Genomic DNA, 23,212 nt, shown 5'->3' on the forward strand with positions numbered 1-23,212 from the left:
TGTGTGTAAGCCCGCTGGAAATTGCAATCAGTTCCGCGGTTTTCCCGCGTTTTTTGGTGTTTTATGACTGCTTTTTCTGTGTTCGTATTATAAAATGGCGTCTGGTGGCGTCAGTATTTCTCAGGCCGCCATTTCTAGCTGCCCAGAGTCCAACCGAGTTCATTTGATGGCTTGTGAGATCGAACATGACGGAGAAGCTCAAGTGGCGTCTTATTTTGATACAACTGTGCGAGAGGAAGGGACGAATCCAGGAGTTCAAAATGGAGAGAAAAGTAAGCTTGACATTAGATAAGTTGGCAGGGGGGGGGGGAGGGGGGGGAGAAAGAGTTTGTTTTGGGGGAGGGGAGTGCATGTAGTCTTAGTACAGTGGAGCAATAGCAGGGTCCCTTTGGTCCACCTTATCACAGCAGGCACTGTTGTTGTGCACCAATCAATTCAAACCTTCGACATCCCCCCCCCCCTCCCCTCCTCCCAATGGCATACCCGGAGCATTTGACCCATGTACCATGTCCAGGGAGTGGGGAATTTGAAACCAGGTTTCTCTTTTGGTCTAGCAGAATATTTTGCGCATTTTGTCTCACACAAAAAATGTTTAAAAACTTCTTTATTACCAAGCAGTTAATTTTTTTACCAGTTATCTTAAGTTTTCTCTTTGTGTGCATTTTGCCCTTTTTCAAACTCTTGACTTGCATTTATATAACTACATTCAATCTTGTAATTTGTGAGGGAACCTAAGTCTTAATAAACCTCATGGTTTCTTTTTAAGGTTTCCTCACCTTTTGTATTTGTAAAGTATGGCAAAAAAATAAAATAAAAAACATGTACAGTCAACTCCCTTTGTTGTGGACACCCCTGGGACCACAAGTTATTGTCCCGGTAATTTACTTCAGTCAAACATCTGTAATTTATTTGTGCCAGGGATTTAGCTGCTGTCCATATTATGGGGTGTCCATAAATGCAAGGTGTCTGCAAGGCAAGAGTTGACTGTATGTAAAATAATTTCTTTAGAATAAATTGGTGATAACTTATATATTTTGAAAGATTTATATCATATCCAGAATGTTGGATTTTAATATTGTATGTTTTTGTCATGTACTTAGCCTTGAGTGCGTCATTCCGAGGACGTAGTCTGAAGGGCTGTGTTCTTAATCTACCAGCTGGATACACAGGGTATGTGATGAAAGAGGAGAAAAGACCCTTCACTGATGAAGAGGTAAACTGAGTTGAAACGTTGTAAACATGTCCTGTTTTTCTTGTACAAGTTTCAACACAACTGGTATCAGTACAAACTGATCACAGCGGTTTTCAATAGGCCTTATCACGATTTTCAACGCCATTTTGACGGGTAGGCAAACAGGCTTGAAATAACAGTGTTTGTATGGAAATCCAATGTCAAATAATTTTCATAAAACATCGCTTCTGAAAAATTCATGAATTAGAAACTTTTGGCACTAGGAAAAGGATTTTAAGGACAAAATTGGAGGGATGTAGCTCCGACAGAAAGCGTCCAGTCGTGTCTTGAACTTTCCATACATCTCCCTGTATTTTTTCCTACGAACTATTTTTAGTAGCAGTTCACAGCTGGTTCGCTATACAGACAAATGTATCGAAAGTTCAAAACACGACTGGATGCTTTCTGTCACAGCTACATCCCTCCAATTTTGTCCTTAAAATCCTTTTCCTATTGCCAAAAGTTTCTAATTCATGAATTTTTCAGAAGCAATGTTTTATGAAAATTGTTTGACATTGGATTTCCATACAAACACTGTTATTTCAAGGCTGTTTGCCTACCCGTCAAAATGGCTTCGAAAACCGTGATAAGGCCTATTAAGTTTTAGAGCCGTTTTCGACTGAGTGTCATGAAACCCAAAATTATCACTATAATCACTTTCTTTGCCCACAGGTTTGTGGGGCTGGTTAGTCCTCTACCAATTTACATGCTACTGCTCTGATCAAACAAAAGCACAGAGAAACACAAATAACTACATACCTTAATGATATTAACCATTCAGGTATATATGAATGATTGTACATGCTAGGATAGTATATCACAATCATATTTCTCCTCGATCACCACACCGGGTTAGGTAGTTTGTTGTCTTCTTGTTTTGCTTTTTGTCTGTTACCCCTGGTGGAAGAAGTGAGTGAAAGAGCAAGTGCCCTGGCTGCCACATTGCTCACTTCCAACATTTTGTTTGGACTTTCAGGGCCTTACTGCAGAGCTTTTTAGGAAACGCACGAGAATTCAATTCCATTCGACAAAAGTCTTCAGGCTGTGATGATTAGCCCTCTAGCAATAATTACATGCTAATGCTCTGAGCAAAAAAGAGCACAAAGAAAAACAAATAATTATATACCTTAATGCTATATATATAGTAATAGAAAAAGCCATAAAAAATCTAAACTCTAAACCCTGAAACCTTAGGTTGTGCACTGCAGTCCACAAGGAAGGTAATGTTGTAAATGATTGCAATGTGTCAGTCATGCTACACTGTACCAACAGCAGCAGTTTACAAAGTGGGATGTTAAGACCTCCCCCTCCCCCCCCCCCCCTCCAACCCACTTTGGTCAAATTATACAACTGCTCCCTGTTTCTTTACCTGCGGAATTCATCTTATACATGTGTTGTGGTTATTGTTTAGGATCGTGTGATGAAGGCCACCCATAAGTTCTCACAGTTCACATACTGGAACCTAGAGACTCCAGCGTCAAATAATGATGCTATTGCTAAAGCCATGCAGTGGATAAACATTGCCTCTGCAGTAAGTGATAAGTTCACTGCATGGAGCTCTTTGAGTGCAGGGTGAAACCTTTCAGTGCCGAACACAAACTTTTTTGCATACTAGTTAGTGGGTAGTTGGTCTTAAAATACAGTAACCCACAAGTGGAAGTTCATTATGATCAGGGAAGTGGTAACCATTGCTATTGCTATTGGCCTAAGATAAGTTAGACAGACCCTTTGTGGTAGGACCTACATAACCTACCCCCTCCAGAAATGCTGAAATACAGATACAGATTCATTTTAAAGTTTGAGAGACTGCTGGAATGCCCTTGGATTCCAGATCAAATTGGAATTTGGAAATGTTGGTTTTTGAGGAGAGGGGAAAACCAGAGTACCTGGAGAAAAGCCTCTCAGAGCAAGGTTGAGAACCAACAACAAACTCCACCCACATGTGACGCCAAGTTTGGGAATCAAACTCGGTCCACATTGATGAGAGGCGAGTGCTCTCAAGAATGACCAACAAATTTTAAGACAATGAACCTTTTGAGACAGCCTGTCAGTATAATCTCCAGGGTCTTTCTCAGTCTTCAAGATATTGTGAAAAGACACCTTGGCCAAAGAAGTTCACTCAATCTCAAAGTCAACTATCCCCTTTTCCAAGGTCTCTTCTTGCTGCCATTTTGAAGGCTGAGAAAGACAGTAGCAATGTGTTCAACATCAAGCCGATATTAATTTGTGGTTCTTTTACTTTTTGCTTTCGTTTCTTAGCTCCATCGCAGTGACAGTGACAATGAGTATGCTACTCCAGAGAACATCAGATGATGACACAGTCTGCTGTACAGAGCCTAGTATTTAATAGACAAATTCTCTTGGCAAGAACAGATAGTCACAAATGTATGAAGGCAATGAAGTTGTAAAATGACCATGGACAATTACAGTTGACTCAGATGCCACTCTGAGGCAGGCACAACCCTCTCAAAATAATATCTTACAATAACTGTCAAACTTCCATTAACTGATACTTGGCTCGTAGCTATTGTATGTAAGAGTACAGACAATAAAAATGACGTCAGATGTTATTATTGTAATGCATGCACTTTCTCAACGGAAATAAAGCCAATCCCGCTCATACTTTTTCCATGTTATTGTAGAAAAAACAAATCGATGGCAGTTTTCTATGGTCTATACTCTTATAGACTGTAAAATGATGCCATAAATGTTCCAAACTTGGCAGTGAAACCACTCGCATGCGGCTTGTACTTCCACTTGAGTTGTCAACATTTTATGGCATCACTTTATGGTTTATAAGAGTGTAGGCTACAGAAAACTTCCATTGATTTGTTAATTATACCACCAGCTGGCAAGACAACAATTTGCTGCTTAGTTGGCCCTAATCTTCCCCATGAACCTTTGGACTTAGCATTTTCTGTCTACTTGACCTGTTTTGTTGCCCACTACTAGAAAACATCTTCAGAGTGCTGTGAACACTGTCAAGTTGGCTGATCATGGCTAAATTTCAGTTGTTTGTCTGTAACTTTTTACAGTGGACAGCCGTTGAAGGAAGGCAGGCAGGTAGAACTTTTCCCGAGGGTGAATACCGAAGAGAGATTTGACTGTATTTCTTTTAATTCATTAACAAAATACCAGTGAAATTGCTGAAGCATTGTCTTATGGATTTATTTTTCTTCAGAACCCAACAATTTAGAAACAATATTTACTGTCAGATTTAAAACCATAACATGAAGACTAAGCTACTTCAGTCAAGAATATAATCCCTTGTAAACAAAGGCTTCTACAGCTGTTTTGACAAAGGTTGTCCAAAAAGAGCGTAAAAGCATATGCAACAATTCCGAAAGGTAGTCTGGGAAATACCCAATAAATTTCAATAAAAGCTCAGAATCCATAATGCCTCGACCGCACAGCAAAGACTTGAGATGGCGGGGAATGTGGATTCTGAGCTTTTATTGAAATTTTATTGGGTATTTCCCAGACTACCTTTCGCCATTGTCACGTACACTTTTACGCTTTTTTTGGACAACCTTTTTTGAAACAGCTGTATACGGTGTGGCTAAAGGCTTTTTTCCAGCATAGCTAAATAAACTTACATTACATTTACGGTACTTTTAAATTCTGCTTTCCTGCTAACTAATGCGCAAAATAGGTGGATAGAAATAAGAATGGAAAAAATCTCTGACTTATTGACATGGGCTCGTTTAGCGACACAACCCAAAGAGCTCTGACCAGAAAAGACCAAATTTTGCAAGCTAAAAAGTACACTCATTGTGGATTTCTTGAAGTTAGGTGAACAAGTCAACCTAAATCTGGCAATGTTTTGACAAGATTTAGTGGCCCTTTCTTTTGCATTTTACAGAGAAACAATAAACTAGTTTTGGAGATACAAGCCAACCAGACTAAGGGGCTCTTGCTCAGATCCCTTGTTGTAAGTATGTTGTAAACAAGAATTCCAAATTATTTAAGATTATTGCAGCAGCTTTTCTAGTTTCTCTGGAAATTAATTTTTCTACTTATTTTAAAATGTCAGCCTAAAGCTTGCACAATAAGGTTCTGAGAATAATAACAATGAAAATTGCCAGTTTTCTAAGTTTACACAATATCTCTAGGTTAATTATTGTTCCTAACTTTTCCATGGAGAAAACTTAAGGTTCCACCTTGCTAGGCTAATAATTCCTTTGCATAACCATACATCAACTCTTAGGAAAGTAAGTTAGAATGAAATTAAAAATCTTGTTGATTGATGGAAGTGAGTTCTCTGAAGGGAACCCAAATGACCCAATTTCATAAGCTGATAAAAATTAGTCTGTCTTCACTTGTCTGCAAAGTGAGAAAACTTGACAAGATTTTCCTAGCCCCTTTAAAAAACAACAGCATTATAACTTATAAACTATTTGGGAGGTTATTTCCCATATTACAATTAAACTCTTCATGCCACGCAGGCATGGGAACTGTAAGATGCAAATTAATTTGAAGTTAGAACTGAATCGACGGTTGGATTTTACCCACAACCGCAGCAACCAGTGGAAGCTTAAAGAACTTGGCAGAAAGCTGCTTGAGGGTAGTAGTTGGTAACTTGTAAAACCTCTCAAATTGGTTTGCATGTAGCAAATAAAAATTACCAGTGAAAATTATTGGACTTCAGTAATTGCCTGACTTCAAAACAGTGACTTCCCTCCTAATTAATTCTTGTTCCGTTGTCTGGGGAACGAACTGAGAAGGGTAGTTACACTTTTAAGTCCAATATGCAGTTTTAAAATGGATATACTTGTTGCCAAAAAGCCAGATGCATGCACCAGAACCAAGGCTGTTACCCAAGTTATATCTCAAGATGACTAAAGCTCAAATGTTACTAGCTTGGGGTGGAAAGAGTTGGATGGCCCCAGCAAAAAGTAGGCATTCATGTCAACATCTTGGATAACAGTCTTGAGCCTAACCACTGATACCAGTGCCCAAACACAGGCATAACACTGTAAGTACATTCATCTGTGGATACACCACCTGTGTGCTCACAGAAATTGTGAGCAGACTGGTGAACATGCCCAGTTGAGAGATGTTGTGTCCAAGGACTGCCTGGCAAGTGCACTCACATAAAGCTATATATGTTCACATTAATTGTTGACACCTGACTGGCATCAGGCTTAAGCATCAAGTTGAATACTACCAAACTCTGGGAATTCCTTGACCACTTCTTACACATGTCATTTTACTGACATATTAAATACTTCCTTGTGATAAATTATCTATGGTGTACATTCATGTGTCTACCTCTTTAACAGCACCTAATTACCTTTCTAGATATGGAGCAACATTACTTTGTACTTGGCTTTGAACCTTTTCCTATGATTTATTACTGTATACACAATAATTGTGTATATTATTAAAATATTTACCAGTAACGAATGTTTTACGGGTCCACTTGTTCAAAGAATGGATGACAATATCCAATGGATAAAGTTTTAACCAGCAGTTGGAATGTTATTTTAAAAAAGAGTAATAACAGTGAGTATTCTGTGGATCAACTTGTCATTAACCAAGGAAAGCCCGAGATACAGATCTATAACTATTGGCCAAGTTTTGTTTCATTGTTTAAATGTGGACTGAGATTAAGGTAAGGTGCGGCTATAAGAACAAAGAAAATAATGATATCAACATTTCTCTACATTTGCACAAAACGAGCTTGGATGAGTGGGGGGGGGGGGGGGGTGGGGAAGGCGAATTTGTTTAAACATCAACACATTTATCTTTCAATTGACGACCTTCTCCTTTATCGTCATCGCATGTCTGTTGGAAAAGTGATATTTGGAACATAAGTTAAGGGTTCTATGGATCATGAGTGGAGCAGAAAGTAATAAACTAAGGGATTTAATTATCCACTGGATAAAGTTATCCATTCTTTGAACAACCATGGCCTGACGTTTGTGATGCTTATCACACATGAAGAACAGTGCCATTTATATGAGAGAAATTAAGTCTAAGCTGCAAAGCACATGGAAATGTGCCATTAATATGTAGACTAGGTTTTGTATCTATCTGATAAGCCCCAGCTTCTAATTATTATGGTAAGTTTGCAACTTTGCTAAGCTGTGACTTGCTTAAACCACTGCTCATTTCTCTCACACAAATGGCTCTAATGTCACCAAATTTGTATACAGTATTCTTACTAGTTATTTAAATAATTCAGTTTGCTGTTGATGGACTATCAGGCTTTGTTGGCGTAGCTGCTGGTGAGAATTTTGTCGGAGTCACTGGTACTGGTTCCTCTTCATCCTCTTCTTGGACTTGCATGTGGTATTTGTATATTTTTTCTGTGCTGTGTAGATGACCTGTAATTCAATGAGCAATAACAAATATTACAGTCCGTTAATTTCAATCTCTAAGACAAACATATCACCAACAAAGGAACACATCACGATCAGTCCCAGAAGAGGGAAAGGCACCTCACTATTAATATTTTAATTTGGGGTTCAGGTGTGTTTTTTTTAATTAATATTGTCAAGTTAATTACACACTGTTAAGAACTATTTGCAAAAGAAGCAAGGAGATATTACAAGTCAGCCCTGGCGGGATATAAATAAATATATGAAATATTTGTTAATTTTTGCACAGTGGCCAAAGTCGCACAGGCTTTTGAGTTGGCCACTTTCATATTCAAGTTGATGAAGGATCCAGGGGCCTGTTTCTCGAAAGTCCCGATAACTTATCGGGCCCGGTAAGTGTCTTTGGTGATAAATGTTTCTTAGCAGAAGTCCATTTTTGTTAGCTTTGAATACTAAATTTTAAAACGTTATAATTCTATGAAAACATTGGAAAAGTATCATGTCTCTAATCACTGTGTAATCGGCAAAAAAACATTTTAAAATATACTTATTGGGCCCGATAACTTACCGGGACTTTCGAGAAACAGGCCCCAAGTAACTGGCCTGTGAAGAGTTTTGAAAGCAAGCCTTGTGGGATCATGAGATAATGTATTTCCTCAAACAAGTGCCCTGGCACTGATTTAATATTCTTTTCTAGCTTGAATGTAACAGGTGTGTAACTCATTGCAACATGTGGCTGAAAAATAAACAGCCTTGTAAAGCTTTCGCTGTACGTGTAGCACCTAATACTTCACAGCTCTTTGTCTTGTGGACTGCCTCAAATTTGCCATAGTGAGCAGCCTTTATCTATATCTTCCCTAACAGAAATGTGAGCTTGTTAAACAAGTGAATTTGTTTATTATACATGTAAGCCCCCGTATCCTTTGAATGATTTACCTGATGTTAAGTTAAATGCTCTTCCGATTGTTTTGGGTTCTTCAGGAAGAGGCGATAGCCAGTTCATCAGGGAACTGACTAGTGGAACTTGTCTCAACAGGCCCTTGTAAAAATAGCAACATAAAAGTTAGTCACAAATAAATATAGTGACTAGAAAGGTAAGAGAGTGCAAAATGATCAGTGTTAAATAAGATTAAGTTGTAGACGTAAACTCAAGAAAGTTTTGTACAGGGAGGCTCTGCCCTGAGGTCCAAACCCTTACCCTTTTATGTACCAGTTTTGACAGAAAAGGTAACCCAAGTTTCATATACCTTCCACATGAAACGGTACCCCTTTCACATGCCCACAGTAGAAGTTTACACTGCCAATTTTTTTTTCGTTGGGTCTGTTCAAGGCCCTTTTGAATACCCAAATGACAGTTTTCCCCACCTGTTGCAGTCTATACTTCAGCTCGTGTAATCCCTTCCCTTTTATACAGCTGTTTCGACAAAGGTTGTCCAAAAAAAGGGTAAAAGCGTTCGCGACATTGCCGAAACGGTAGTCTGGGAAACACCCAATAAATTTCAATAAAAGATCAGAATCCATATTGCCCGCCATCTCAAGTCTTCGCTGTACGGTCGAGGCATAATAGATTCTGAGCTTTTATTGAATTTATTGGGTATTTCCCAGACTACCTTTCAGCATTGCCGCGTACGCTTTTACACTTTTGTGGACAACCTTTGTCGAAACAGCTGTATACCTCCAGCCTGAAAAAGGTACCCCTTTTGGGCGGAGTCTCCCTTTATAGTCCATCATATGCAGTACCCGTTGGGTGTAGTAGTGTGTAGCAAAGCTTGAGAGGTTTAAAATTTGAAAGTGACCAATACATGAAACAAATAATAACTATTAAAATAACATAATACAAAATGATCGATAAATGAAAACAATAATGCAATGCAGCTCAAAGATTTAAGAGTTACAGATCCTCACATTGAGCTTAGCAAGTTCTTCAAAAGTTGCAGAGAACGGCATAAAAAATTCAGTGAGCTTCACAGATTTAAAACATGTACCTCTTCTAACAATTTGTCCTCAGCATCTTTAACCAAATCTTGCTGTGCTGCTTCAATGCCTTTCTGTACTGCATCTGCCATCTGCTCCAGATACTAAGAATAGAGTTGCAAAACACTTTTATCAGCAATAAAATACCATTTACAGCAGGTTGCAGCTTTTTTTTTTCTACGTCAAAATTGATGACCTAAAAGCTTGTAAAATGGGTTCAAATAATGTGAAACAATAACTTACTTTGCTTGAGCTTTCAAGTTCTGTTGCTGCTTTGCAAACAAAATCTACCACGGCTTCAGCAGAGGATGATGAAGGTACCTACAAAATGACAGCACAAAATACAACTCAATTAATTACATTTTGAAAATACACCAAATCTTTCACAAGGCTCGGGATAAAAAAAATAAAATAACAAAAATTATGTAACACATTACACAGTAAGTAACTTTTAATGTTGCAGGCAATGCTGTCTCTTGATTATGATAATTTCATTTCAGAGGAAAAGAATACAAAACAGCATCCAGCCAGGGGTGTAGCCACTTACTATTCAGGCTCACTTAACCCTTTAAGTCTTAATATCAAAGAACAAATTCCCCTATCTTGTCTCCATACTTTTCTTACAAAAGTACTGGGGAGAAGTTATCACTTGGATCTGTTTCACAGTGCTTGTAGTCTTGTAAATTCAAATTCAAGGGCAATGCTTGAAACTGGACAACTGACCTGATTGACAGTTGGGATTTTTAACAATGCTTATGTTTCATTTGTAATGTTACAATTCTCTCATTTACAGTGCCTCTTATCAGCACTGCCAAGGTAAATACTTCTGCACTTATAAATAAATCAGAATCACTTCATTTAAGTGTCAAGAACATTAATTGGGGACTCTTTCCAGATTGAATTGAATTTAGAAATGTTGGTTTTTGAGGAAAGGGAAAACCCAGAGTACCCAGGGAAAAAAACCTCCTTGAGCAAGGACAAGAACCAACAACAAATTCAACCTGGATAAGACACCAAGACCAGGAATCAATCTTCTCTTTGCTATTTGCAAGCCAGCCTAGTTATAACTTAAGGTTCTGTTGTAAATAAATAAAACTTGAATAAAACTTAAAACTTGAATCGAACTCAGGCTACATTGATGGAAGGTGAGTGCTGTCACCACTGCACCATCCCTACTCCCCCTAATTTATTAGATTTCCATTGATTTACTACCTTGTCAATGATGATGCAAGTCAGGCCATCCTGTGTGCGTCCTTTACTGAAAACATCTGGCATTCCATCTGTGATCAAAGCCAGTACCTCTTTATTCCAGTCGTTCAGTTCGACTTTCTTAGCCTCCCTCAGCTTCCCAAGGTCGTTGTTAGTCCAGTATCGAGGGACACACCTACATGACAAGTTCATAGATTATGATTTAATTATAGTAACTGTCTAGGGGTTTGTTGGTTGTACAAGCTAAAGTACCCTCACATTTTACAGTAAAATTTAAAATAATCACAATGCTCTCAAATGTATCTGCAAATGATTGAACCAGTGTGAACTACCACTCTTTCTTATGGCCTATTGGTCATGTCCCACCTTGTTAAATAAAGTTCTTTATTAGGAAATAAAATGTTAGGACACAGTTAACAGGACAACCCTGCCTCGGGTCAGAATTTTAAAGCCATCTGTGAGGACATCCTGCAACCCCCCACCCCCCCTCCCAAACAAGGTGCTTTGTTAAAAAACTCTCACTACATACTGGTCTCCCATAGGAATCCCTATCATTGTAAGACCAAGTGTCCTATAACTGGTAAGCTGTATAAGAAATACTTACAGCAGAGCTCCAATGGTTGATGTGTCATGAGTTTCTACAATAACAACATGTTCTTTGCCCTCTGCAGCTATCCTAAATTCCTCTTGGCATAGAAGAGCAGCATCTAGTCTGGCCTAATTCAAGAGGTAGAAAAAAGTCAACAAGGGAAGAAAAAAACTGAAAACAGGAATGATACAAATATGGTCAAATGACCTGACTGACTGAGACTCAATGAAAGATGAAAGGAAGTAAGGATAGAAGAAACAAAAGGAAGGAAGAAGGACAGTCTGACAGAGATATTGGCCTACAGTCTAGCAAATGGTGAGGTCAGGTCAGATGGTTAGATTTAATAACAGAAAGTAAGAATAACATAAAGGTAACACAAACACCTTAATTTGAGATGAAAACAAAATGTACTACCACTTTAAAAAAAGACAACTTGAGGTAAGCCTCAAATTTTATTAAAAAAAAATACTGTTTTCACGTCAACTTACCATTTCTTCTTTAAGACAAATTACAAAATCTTCTACATTTTCACTTGTTGTTCCACATGCTGAGGAGTGAAATTAAAAATAAAAGTATTAGCAAAGTCACAAATTATGGAACTCCCCATGGTCTGAAATGTCGGCTGTCTCCTCCCCGTAACCCACGGGGGGCACAGGAGAGAGAGATGTCTGAATTCCGATGACTATAATGCTGTCTGGTTACATCATTTATGTAATTTTGTTCCCGCAGTCCTGGGGTTAGAGGGAGGAGATGGCGGACATTTCAGACCAGACTTCCCCAATGATTATTTATGAGGCCTAACTTCAAACTTGAACTGTTAAGGTTCAAGTATTAATTTGAACCATGCCAAAAACAGAGCTTATCTGGGCAGCGCAATTTTGATTACTAGTTATTATACTAATTATTATACTGTCTGGTAACATTGTACTGTTTCAAATTAACCAACTGAAGCTTGTCCCATGTTTACACCTTGGATTAATTAAAAATTGCAAATTACTACACACCAGCTTAACAACCAAACAACTTACTTCTGGATGAAAGAACAGGGTTAAATCTGATGCAACATCCCTCCTTAGGTAAATCCACCATGCCGATTTTTACAGATGGTATCTGCTGAGCCAGGTATTTGGCAAGCTGATATTCAAAAAACGTACAAACAAGATGAGATAATAACACAAATCTTTACAGAGCCATGGCAGTATAAATAACATGAAATAATGATTATAAGAGCCAGATAAAAGGCTTCAATATTGAACATTCATAATATTATTGTACACATAAAACAATATATTGTCGATGAAAAGCCCGCTCACCATGCAATGTCAATAAGAGTATCATTTTTGTTGTTATTAAACAACACAGCTTGCCAAAAATGCCAACAGCGGTGATAATGGTGGTGATGATGATGATGACAACTTACAGCAACGGTGATGATGGCAATGATGGAAACAATGATGACAATGATGTTGACAATAATGTTGATGCTGATGATTATAACAATGGTAATATGGATGACAACGGCAAGTAAGATAAGGGAATTACTGATGAGAATGACACATGTAAAAACGACAATAGGGACCTTCAGACCTCCAGACTACTCTTTCCCATTGTTTACCAGCAGATACAGAGACTCTAGAAACAAGACTGGTGTGACAAACAGTTAACTAAACTATGCAAACTAGATTTGAGAAGTCTTACTTGTACTCAATATCGCACTCATAGTCAAATCTGAGGGTCCCTAATGTTTGTGATGATGACAATGACATGAACCACCTGTGCAATGATTTTAAAGCTGCATCATTTCTCTTACCTGTTGGTTAATTGAATCTCTCACAGACGAGGGAACACAACTTGGATCAGGGGAAGAGGAGTGTGATGAAGATGACAGCTCTGTATCATCTACAAAATAAGGGAGGCGTTGATCATCTAAGTGTGCAACGCAACTACTATGCATGTCAACTACATTTTATGAAATTAAAAGACAATGGCCTGACTGTTGGCCTCTTCGTGCTACAGAAAATTGGGTTAATCATCGATTTACAAATTTTCACATATTTCTTCAACATGCCAGATGAAAAAATCATCCACTTCACCAGCAACGTTCTATGTTATTCATGACTACACCAGAGTATTGTCCTCCATATCTCAACTTACAAACGATGACAGCTGAAACAATATAGTATCACAAGTTTGTGGGAAAAAACCCACTGGCTGCCAGCACAATCATTTTGACAGGACCAAGGCTGGATTGAAGCATAGGCTATGTCTACACTATACCGGCCAGCTCTTGTGCCGGCACCAAAAAGATATTGGATAGGGCTTTTGTTCACACCCAAACTGCCAATTTGAAAGTGAATTGTCACCCATCGGATAGATTTTTGTGACACTTTCTTGACAAATGAGTAGTGTGGACAGAGAATCAAACCAAAAAATGGAAGTCAACAACGAAGAGCTAGGATTGCATTCTAGTGGAAAGATGGCAGAGGTTTTGGGCCACTTCTGTTCACACCAGGCCGGAGTATTTTTCACAACGACATAAAAAGCAATCCAGCATAGTGTACACATAGCCTAAGGTAAGGGACAGTGTGTATCTTTCCAGTCACCTAACTTCAGTCAACGATTACCAGCTGAGAGCTATCTAAAGTTATTACATCTTACCTTGCTCATCATCCTGGTCTGATCCATTGTCTCCTGCTCCCTCAAGAATACTAGATTCCCCAGGGGACACTGGAGCTGCTTTGTACTTGAACACTACCACTGGTGACATACAGTGTGGCTGGGACTGCAAACAGTCATGGGTAATTTCCCAAGCACCATTTTAGCTTTCAACGATCTTTAGATTTTTAGACTTTATACCCAATTTTTAACTTGCATAAGTATGAATTTATTTGTAATTTTGATATGAAACTTATTGTAACCCAGTCCCTCATTGATTGATTAACAGTATGTAATTCTTATAGTTGTACAATTGTAACCACATTGTAATTCAGATTAACTGCGATGATGATGGAATTAAACTTCTTTATTATTATTATTATTATTATTATTATTATTATTATTATTATTATTATTATTATTATAACATCAGTCAGATTACTGTAAGTTTTGAAGGACTTAAACAAGCAGTTCCGCTATAAAAGGGCAAGCCCCTCCTTCATTTCACACCTTCGTGGGCATGAAATGCAAATTTAGATGCTGTTCAGCCATGGCAAGTTGTTGACACAAGCGTCCTCTCAAAAAAATGTGCCTCAAAATTTTATAATAATAATTATCACCACCACAATATAAGATATCAAGTTGTAACTTGTTCAACAACATTTATTCTGATAACTAAGCCAATTTTACCAGTAAAGGCTGTTGTTGAAAAATACACATTGTTTGTCAGTTCTTTACATTCTATGGTTGATAAACAACTGAAGGTGAGGATGGCCAGGCCAGGACCCTTTTATGCTGGAACTTTCTGTTTAAATCAAACTAAAAAATTATTCCACTTTTTTGCAATGAGTACAGATCCTTTTGTATACTGCTGACAATTTACACAGAGTATTCATGTATTACAGAAGGTACTTACCATCCTCTTCACAGTAGCTGGCATGCCGTCCAAGCTGATACTTAACTGTTGGGCCTGGAAATTGACAGAGAACAACAAATATATAAGTTTTCATCCAGCTCCACACAACATGACACTTTGAACACCTGCATGGTTTTCAACGAGCTTTCTAAAGAGCATATGGTAAAAATTGTTTAGTGTGCAGCTACAACATCTAGCTGTTCCAGAGAAAATAATCAACTCAGGTGAATCAGCTTGAAGATGACACTTGAGATGGTAAATTTTGCTAGCTTGCTAGCCATTGGCCCTTATTAAAAACCACAGCAATTAAACAACAAAATGTCTAATATCAGTTCAACTTCAGCTCCCCTAAACCCCCGGTAGAGATAATAAAACATGCACTAATAGTTATCAACTACAACTGCCTCCGTGATGTAAAGAGCGTCCTTATTTTCATTTGCCAGTGGTTATAGTTGATACCACATGTATTGCGTGCTGTTATGTTGTAGTGTTATTTCAATGGAGATGTAGAAAAGGTCAACAAGGTGATGGGCTTAGGAAGCAAGGGAAGCTGAACGCAGGTCAACTGTAATTTTGTACACACAGGAAAACGTAAAGTGGCCGTCAACTATTTGTTAGAGGACCTGCCATTTGTACATTTTCTTGCGGAATCAGAATGTTTGTAGACGTCAATATATCCTAGGAAGCAAACTACGGTTTGTTGTCTTTGTTTCAGCCTCATGGATTGTGTTTAGAATGGGTACAATTTGGAATGAGCAGGGTATAGTAAATTGATGGAGTTTCAAATTGTTTCTAAATATGTTTATTATGGTACCGTGTTGCAAGTAATATATCGACAGTATTAATATATTCAGTGCTATTTAATTCAAAAATCCTAAATCCAAAACGGGTCTACTGCCTATATAAAGAACAGAAATTGTCATTCTGATTTAGAACTAACTATATAGGGATTAAAAGGAGAGCGTTTATTTTTGTCACTTGAGTCACTGCTCCGCTGTTGATGGTTTTGCATCTTCGTAACACGTTTTTCATTCTGTGACAGTTGAAAATCTACATACTCCAGAAGCAACAGCTTCTCAATTAGTGGTTCCGTGTCCTCTTTGAAATTAAAAAAAACGTCTTCCTGTAAGCACCAAGAGACCACTTTTGGGAATGTAGTAAGTGAAAAAACTTTGTTGTCCTTCTCAAGGGTGAGTTACTAAAAGTGTTGACGGGCCAAAGCGACTCCTGCAGTTCGCAAATAAATTTCTAATAAACCCTTCAAACCTTAGCTCTGCTTGATGTTTATCTTGATCATGAAGGGAAAAACTCAAATATACTGAATGGAGGTTTTCTTAATGATCATTCGAGCCGTTAGGTGACGTTTTTCATATGCCACTGGGTACGCTATTGTAGCTCTGTGGCATTTGTTTAGGTTCAGTACCGGCTCGGATCATTAACTGCAAGATATCAGACAGCGCTGAAAAGACATGGGATCCGTGTATTTTGTAATTCGTGATTTCATGCTTATCTGCACTGAGATTGCAGGATGTTCGTTTATCACGTATATAAGAGTCTAATAGATCCACGTCTTTACGAGACAGCGCTAAATATATGTCATCTATGAAGACATAGGATCCGCGGAATTCGTTACGCGTGATTTCATGCTGATGCTATTTATCAGTAGTGAGATTGCATGGTGTTCGTTTATCTCGTATATGAGAGTCTAACAGATCCACCTCTTTTGACAAAGTTGATCATTGTTGTCTCTCGTTTTCGAGAGCTTTGGCCTCTTGAAGTTGTTTTCAGCTCTGTTGCTTCGTGACTGAAAGACAAGTATTATGTTCTTAGAGCTGACATGTATCTCCATAGAGCTAAGACAGTCGGTAACTGTCATGCGAGTCTCTAGGATGCTTCCGCGATTTCTCCTGACAAGTGGTTAGTATTGTTTCTACGTTTGATGTTTACTTGTTTGTTTAGCAAAATGTTCTTGTTTGTGGATTATCTTTCAATCCTCCAAAGTGATTTGTGTCTGACAAATCGCTTCCAGTCATAAACTTGTAGCTGATGATGAACGTGTGACTGACAAGCTCTTCGAGTTATTCACTTACTAAGCGTCTCTCTATCCCAGATTTTGAATAAACACGAACCTTATGCTTTCGTGGTCAGATTAATAACAGTGCTTTGTCAAAAAACTACACCGAAACGATGCGATGAAAAGTTCAGTTTGTTTTTCTTACCTTAAGATCAGCTGCTCCCCAGAATCACACGACATGACGCGCTGACACAAACATCAAACCACGCGATTCTTTTCATAATACTCTGCACCCCCCAAAATAGGGATTTTTGATTAACTGCTACCCTGTTTTTTGTGATGTCACAATACACAAACTCACTCTGGGAATTTTCTGTTTTACGTCATCCTGACCATCTCTTACTTGCGCGCTTGAACAATAAAATGTCATCATTACCCAACAATCAGGGTCGTAACGAGGTAGATGGGATCAGGGATCAAAGCCAAAAAATGGGGTGAGATCAGGGATCACAGGCCCGGGATCTGGGATCACAAGGTGTGGGATCGAGTTCAGTAGTGCTACGGGGGGATCAGGGATCGAGTTTTCCGACAGAAAAACAAATATCATAAAATGATAAAATTCATTTTAATTGGACAGAAAGAGCTGCCACCGTTTACAAATTCAAATGTATTTTTGCGGTAACATTTTGTTCCGGTTCTAAACTGTATGCAATACGATCTGCTGGACTAGCTTGACTACAAAACGTGGATATTCTCCCGAATTCTTAAATATATTTACACCATGTTGCCCTTTTTTTAGTATATATCAGTGACTCTCTGCCGTGATTGACTCAGTTTGTTGAAGCTAAACATAACTGCAGTGACTGTTCTACTGAATTGGTCTGGGTCTTAGACTGCTGAATAAGGACTTAAGAAAAAATTCATACAATGGACATTGCCTTTTGCCAATGTTTTCCCTCTGTCTAAATCTATCACACGAGGATGGCGCTTGGCACTCTGAACAATAAATTTAACAAGACGTCTTCATTTGTAGAGACATATACATACCCTTTCGACAGTGAAAGACGAACTCTTTTTCAAGACAAAATCCTCTTATCAAAGAACTCGTTATTGCTCTTGGTACTGTACACTACTATTGTATTTTTGTTTTCTGACCAAGCTCAAGAGACCATATATGGTCTCTTGCTAGTCTTAAGCATAATTCACTCCTTTTATAGCTTCTGATAATATCAAACAAAGTTTCATTTCCAAGCTCTCAACACAAATTACTTTCCGCAGAATATCAAGTGGCAAGTGTCACAAGAAAAGATACAGCAAATAACGAAGCTTGGTCTGATTATGCTACGGAGAAGGTACCTGAGACGTCTGAGTAACCAAACTTAATGCACGAAGCTTACAAGGCGGCAAGGAAATCGTCCAAAATTTTGATAACAAATTTGCTTCTCACTGAAATTAAATTGATGCAAATCGAGAAAGATATAAAGATCTTTTTCAAGTTTCGTGTCTCTGCCCAACTAAAATTAGTATTTTCTCAGTCTGGTACGGCAAGGACCATCTAATCATTCTGGTTCTGTGAAATACTGTATGGACAAAAGACTTTTATGTTTCTTTTGGATTTTAGAACAATAATAGTCATTTGCTACCTTTGCTTCGTTAAGCTTCGCGTCCACACTTTTCCGTCTCATCATCGTCTATTTTTCCGTTTATATTTCGTAACACTTAAGGCTGGTTTCCATATGATCGCAGATCGCAGATCGCAATAAGGTCTGCGATCGTCTGCGATCATATGGAAACTACTTCTGCGATCGTCTGCGATCCTGCAAACGTGATCGCAGACGATCGCAGAAGATAGAACCATGTTCTATCTAAAGGCTGGTTTCCATATGATCGCAGATCGCAGATCGCAGATCACAGATCGCAAACAATTGCAATTGATCGCAGACGATCGCAGGAGATAGAACATGGTTCTATCTTCTGCGATCGTCTGCGATCACGATTGCAGGATCGCAGACGATCGCAGAAGTAGTTTCCATATGATCGCAGATGATCGCAGACCTTATTGTGATCTGCGATCCGCGATCATATGGAAACCAGCCTTAAAGGCTGGTTTCCATATGATCGTGGATCGCAGATCGCAGATCGCAAACAATCGCAATTGATCGCAGATGATCGCAGGAGATAGAATACGGTTCTATCTTCTGCGATACACAACACACCTCATAGAAAGACAACAATAACACAAACCTCTAATATTACAAGCTCATTTATGTACGCAAATGTACATTCCTAATTTGAACAGTACATTGTGATAATATTCTTGCACTTACCAGCTGTGCAGAGTGTAAAATCAATTCTCTCATTTTATCTAGACCTGTAAGAAAAATATTAAAGAATGACACGATAACCATGCAAGTTTAAAGTCAAGAATGAGTTTACAATAAAACACTGCAGGGGAGGGTGAGGGCCTGGCCTACTACATGTATATTAATGCCAGAAGAGGGGTCTATTAAAACAGGGCTTATTAGTAAGGGAGGATTACTAGAAAGATCAGAGACTTATGAGGAGGCTTGACAGTGACAGGGCTAAATAAATGTAATTATTAACTCACCTACAGTCTGAAGACTGATCCAAAGAGGGAGTACAGACAGTCGGTCAGGCTCATGGCTTTGACTCAGTCCTGATGCCTCCACCTGAGAAAAAAGAGCAACAAAATGGCAACCAATAAGTGCGAGATTAATATCACCATTCTCCTTACATGCTAGCATACAGTCTATCAATACTTTTTCTAGGAATTTAGAGGCACATCCAGACAAATAGTGTACACTGATAATATAAAGGCATCTTTGAATTCCCCCTTAGGCTAAGAAAATCCCAAAGATATCAAACCTAAGAAGTAAGGAGTTCAGGCCTCTGTGAAATGTTGGTGGCCCACCCAAAACTAACTTACAAAGTATGTATTTCACTTCTGGTTCAAAACTTAGGTGCTTATGTCAGTTTCTATTGTACTTTGAGCTACTGGATTCCTGATAGGAAACTCCTTATCCTGTTCTGGTCGTTGACTCAAATACTGAGAACTGCAGGATGTTCTTCGAGGTTACTTGCGTACTTTATTACTTACATTTGTCGGCTGGAAATGGTTTAAGGGGCAACTAGTTCTGCAGAGGGTGATCAAAGGGGGTATGTGCACTAGATTAAGCAAAAAATAATTTATCTGAATTATAGATGGATCTTTTCAGTCAATGACACAGGTGCAATCAGAAAAAAGAAAATCAGAGTTCTCCCAGCAGGAGTTGAACAGCTGTGACCTTCTAATGACTAGGTTGAATGCTTTAACACTAAGCTACAAAAGGGTTGTGGGAGCAAGGCCATTAAACTAGGTTCATGTGACAAACATATCTATTTATTATTTGAACTTACCAAATCCAAATCTTTAGCTCTATAGAAAGTCTAATTATTTTTAAGTTAAGGGAAATGAATAATAATTTAGACCTTTTTTTTCACGTCTACAGGTACTGTGATTGTTTGCCTTCAATTCTAATATAGCTTATCAAAGGATACACAGTGAGGTGCACTGGGCAAAGCAAACCACTTGCTTATATTCAGGGTCATGCTGTCACAAGCAGGAGCACTCTGTTGACAAATCAAGTCATAAACACTCTTCTAGTTGTTCTTGCAAAATGAAATCAGCAAGATCTAGCAACACTTCTTGATTGTTTTTAATAAAACTTTGCACTATGCGCGTCATTGGCTATATATCATCTCATATCCCATGCACACTCATGGAATAACTGTTAAATATAAACCTACGGGTTTTTTTTAGTCAATTTTTTCCTGACAAGCCAGCTGTAAAATAAAAGAGACCGTATTCGCATCCTCTGTATAGGACTGGAACTAGCATGTACACGAGGCTTTCTAAGCAGGGGAATCTTTTCACTTGCAATTTTTTTTTAATATATATCCCCCTGCAAGATCTTCCATTGCAAGCCAGATCCAGTTCAGTACCAAGAATTCTTGTATTATACAAAAATGTAATATAGTCTATTACACAGCATTTTTCTGTTCCAAAACAGAGAGTACACTGTAACTATTGAGCTGCCACGGGAACTAAGACAGACCTGTGTGATACAATCCGGCTCATAATTTATTAACAACGTACTCATTTTAATGTGTTTTACACCCTTAGAGGCCACATGCCTGTCACAGAACTGTTATAACAAGGACCACTTTGCATTTTATTTCATAGTTACTGGTATGTACCTTCAAAGAAGTGGGAACTGTTTCAAGACACAGAGTTGCAAGAGTGTCCCTAAAACAAAAGGGGCAATCACTTTTATTAGCACACTTGATAACATGTAAAAATTATGATTATCACAGTTATGTACACAACTTAAGTGGTTGTGAGAAGAAAGCCTGAAAAAATCCAGGCTTGAACCCACTCAAGACAGAATTTTTTTAGGCTTTCATTTTTCTTCAGAACTTCTTGAATAAGTTATGACAAAACTGCAATGATCATTCCCACTTTCATTCTTTCATCCACAGTTGAAATGCATGTTTTTCTGATAATATATTCCATTTCCATGTACAAAGAAATTAACAAAATGCAGCTGCTAGACTTCATTTTCACACCTCATGAAATGACATGCTTTCAACATCTGTAACTATAAGTTGTTTCATACCCTTCCAGATGAAGCCAGAGTCCATTTTGTGTACAAAGTTCTCTCAATCGACTTAGATTATCAGTATGGCCAGCCACTGGGGTTCCTGTGAAGTAACAGCAAAATAAATTTATGTGAGTACTATAGCCTTCACATTAGATTTTTTTAACAATATTGTGTTGTTCCAAAAAATATCCATACCCCTCTGCAGATGTTTGGGTTGTTTGAATGATCCCTTCCTCCCTCTCCCCCTTGGAAGTTTCAATCACAGTCTTATTACTATCTGTGTAAAATGACCCACAACAGTCAATGCTGCCCATAGCCTCAAGGATCTTTCAAGGGTATTCAGCAATAACAGGATAGTGTTATAGGATACAGCCCTTAATGACAGCTCTGTCACTGGAGGTAAAGCTTTCACATGGCCCACTAATATTAGAGCTTACTCTTGTTTCTATAGACAAGCATAAAGCAGTTTGGAGCAAGGACAAGATCCAACAACAAACTCAATCCACATATGATGCCAAGGCTAGGAATCAAGTTATAAAGGGCCACATTGGTGGGAGGTGTGTGCTCTCATCACTGCACCATCCCTGATTAATTAACTATTTTTTATAGTGTATGTCATTCAGTTATTGCTCCTGGATACTCTGGGATGTACAGTGTATAGGGAAAGAGACTCACCAGCGTATGCAATAAGGAGGAGAGGAGTCTTGCCACAGGACATATCATCATTGAAAAGCCTCTCAAATGCAGCAATGTCCTGTTAAATAACAGTTCACATATTAATTATACAGAGCTACAAAGAATTCTTAGTGACTATACAGTACCGCTCAAAAGTAAGTTACCAGTCTCGTCTCGTTTCTCGCGAGACGAGAGTCGCGTCTCTCGAGACGAGACTCTCGTCTCAAGAGACGCGACTCTCGTCTCTCGATACGAGAATCTCGTCTCGTGAAAATCACTGAAGCGGAAATTTTGGAATATTACCGAGTTTCTCGTGAGAAGAAAACAACCGAGTTTCTCGCGCACTTGTCTTGTGATGCATTTATCCGTGCCATTATTTAAACGCGTGCCAACAGTGGATGATTCCGTCGACATCTTAAGAGCTTATGACTTTATGTGATTCGAAACAATTTTGTCTTCATGCATCCAGTTCAAAAGTTTCGATTCGTGCACAATGTAAGAGATGATTTATTTTACAAAAATCATGTCTTCAGTCACTTGAAAGGTTTCGTTTAGTGACAAGTTTGCAAAGCGATGCGCTAAGCAAGCTCATGTCTTCAGTCACTTCGAAGGTTTCGTTTTACATACAGTGTAAAAAGCGACGAGTTTGTAAAGCGATCGCCAGCAAATCAATTTGCAATTGAAACTTTCCCGCACACACACACACAATTCCTACATTAAAAAACCAGCCTTTTTAAAATCAAGTTCTGTGCCTGTATCTATAAAACAGTTTTTGAAAAGGGTGTCAGTAAAACGCGGGGTCGGGGTCGGGGTCAGGGGTCATTTTTTTTCTCTTTTTTTTCTTTTTTTTTTTTTTCAACATCACAGGTCATTTGTGGGTCAAATAAGGATTAAAGCCAATGTAAAAAAGTTAAGTCTCTAAAGCTTACTAGCTTAGGATAGGTCATCGGTGAGAACACTTGATA

The 23,212-nt window shown here is 38.4% G+C and overlaps 2 protein-coding genes across 2 annotated transcripts in view; one reads left to right on the forward strand and one right to left on the reverse strand.

The window, feature by feature from the left end:
- The first annotated feature begins 50 nt into the window (after positions 1-50).
- LOC146461052 (ribonuclease H2 subunit C-like) lies at positions 51-4,376 on the forward strand. Its single transcript, XM_085087368.1, has 4 exons — positions 51-272; positions 1,101-1,213; positions 2,643-2,762; positions 3,491-4,376. The coding sequence occupies exons 1-4, from the start codon at positions 95-97 to the stop codon at positions 3,542-3,544; spliced, it is 465 nt and encodes a 154-aa protein (XP_084943494.1). The 5' UTR covers positions 51-94; the 3' UTR covers positions 3,545-4,376.
- The window catches only part of LOC146461053 (putative pyridoxal-dependent decarboxylase domain-containing protein 2), a 35,732-nt gene continuing 16,894 nt past the window's right edge, over positions 4,375-23,212 (reverse strand). Inside the window, exons 11-28 of the mRNA XM_085087333.1 lie at positions 22,248-22,326; positions 21,588-21,672; positions 21,169-21,217; positions 20,470-20,541; positions 20,329-20,358; positions 19,520-19,601; positions 19,239-19,282; positions 14,898-14,951; positions 13,985-14,108; positions 13,137-13,225; positions 12,355-12,460; positions 11,815-11,873; positions 11,342-11,454; positions 10,741-10,912; positions 9,772-9,849; positions 9,540-9,632; positions 8,491-8,593; positions 4,375-7,560 (exon numbers count right to left, since the gene is read on the reverse strand). Coding sequence (XP_084943459.1) covers positions 7,415-7,560; positions 8,491-8,593; positions 9,540-9,632; positions 9,772-9,849; positions 10,741-10,912; positions 11,342-11,454; positions 11,815-11,873; positions 12,355-12,460; positions 13,137-13,225; positions 13,985-14,108; positions 14,898-14,951; positions 19,239-19,282; positions 19,520-19,601; positions 20,329-20,358; positions 20,470-20,541; positions 21,169-21,217; positions 21,588-21,672; positions 22,248-22,326 — 1,578 coding nt within the window. The 3' untranslated portion in view covers positions 4,375-7,414. The remainder of the gene's footprint in view (positions 7,561-8,490; positions 8,594-9,539; positions 9,633-9,771; positions 9,850-10,740; positions 10,913-11,341; positions 11,455-11,814; positions 11,874-12,354; positions 12,461-13,136; positions 13,226-13,984; positions 14,109-14,897; positions 14,952-19,238; positions 19,283-19,519; positions 19,602-20,328; positions 20,359-20,469; positions 20,542-21,168; positions 21,218-21,587; positions 21,673-22,247; positions 22,327-23,212) is intronic.

This window comes from Pavona decussata, unplaced genomic scaffold (genome assembly GCF_977016875.1).
Source record: "Pavona decussata unplaced genomic scaffold, jaPavDecu1.1 SCAFFOLD_202, whole genome shotgun sequence".
In the NCBI taxonomy this organism is placed as follows: Eukaryota; Metazoa; Cnidaria; class Anthozoa; order Scleractinia; family Agariciidae; genus Pavona; species Pavona decussata.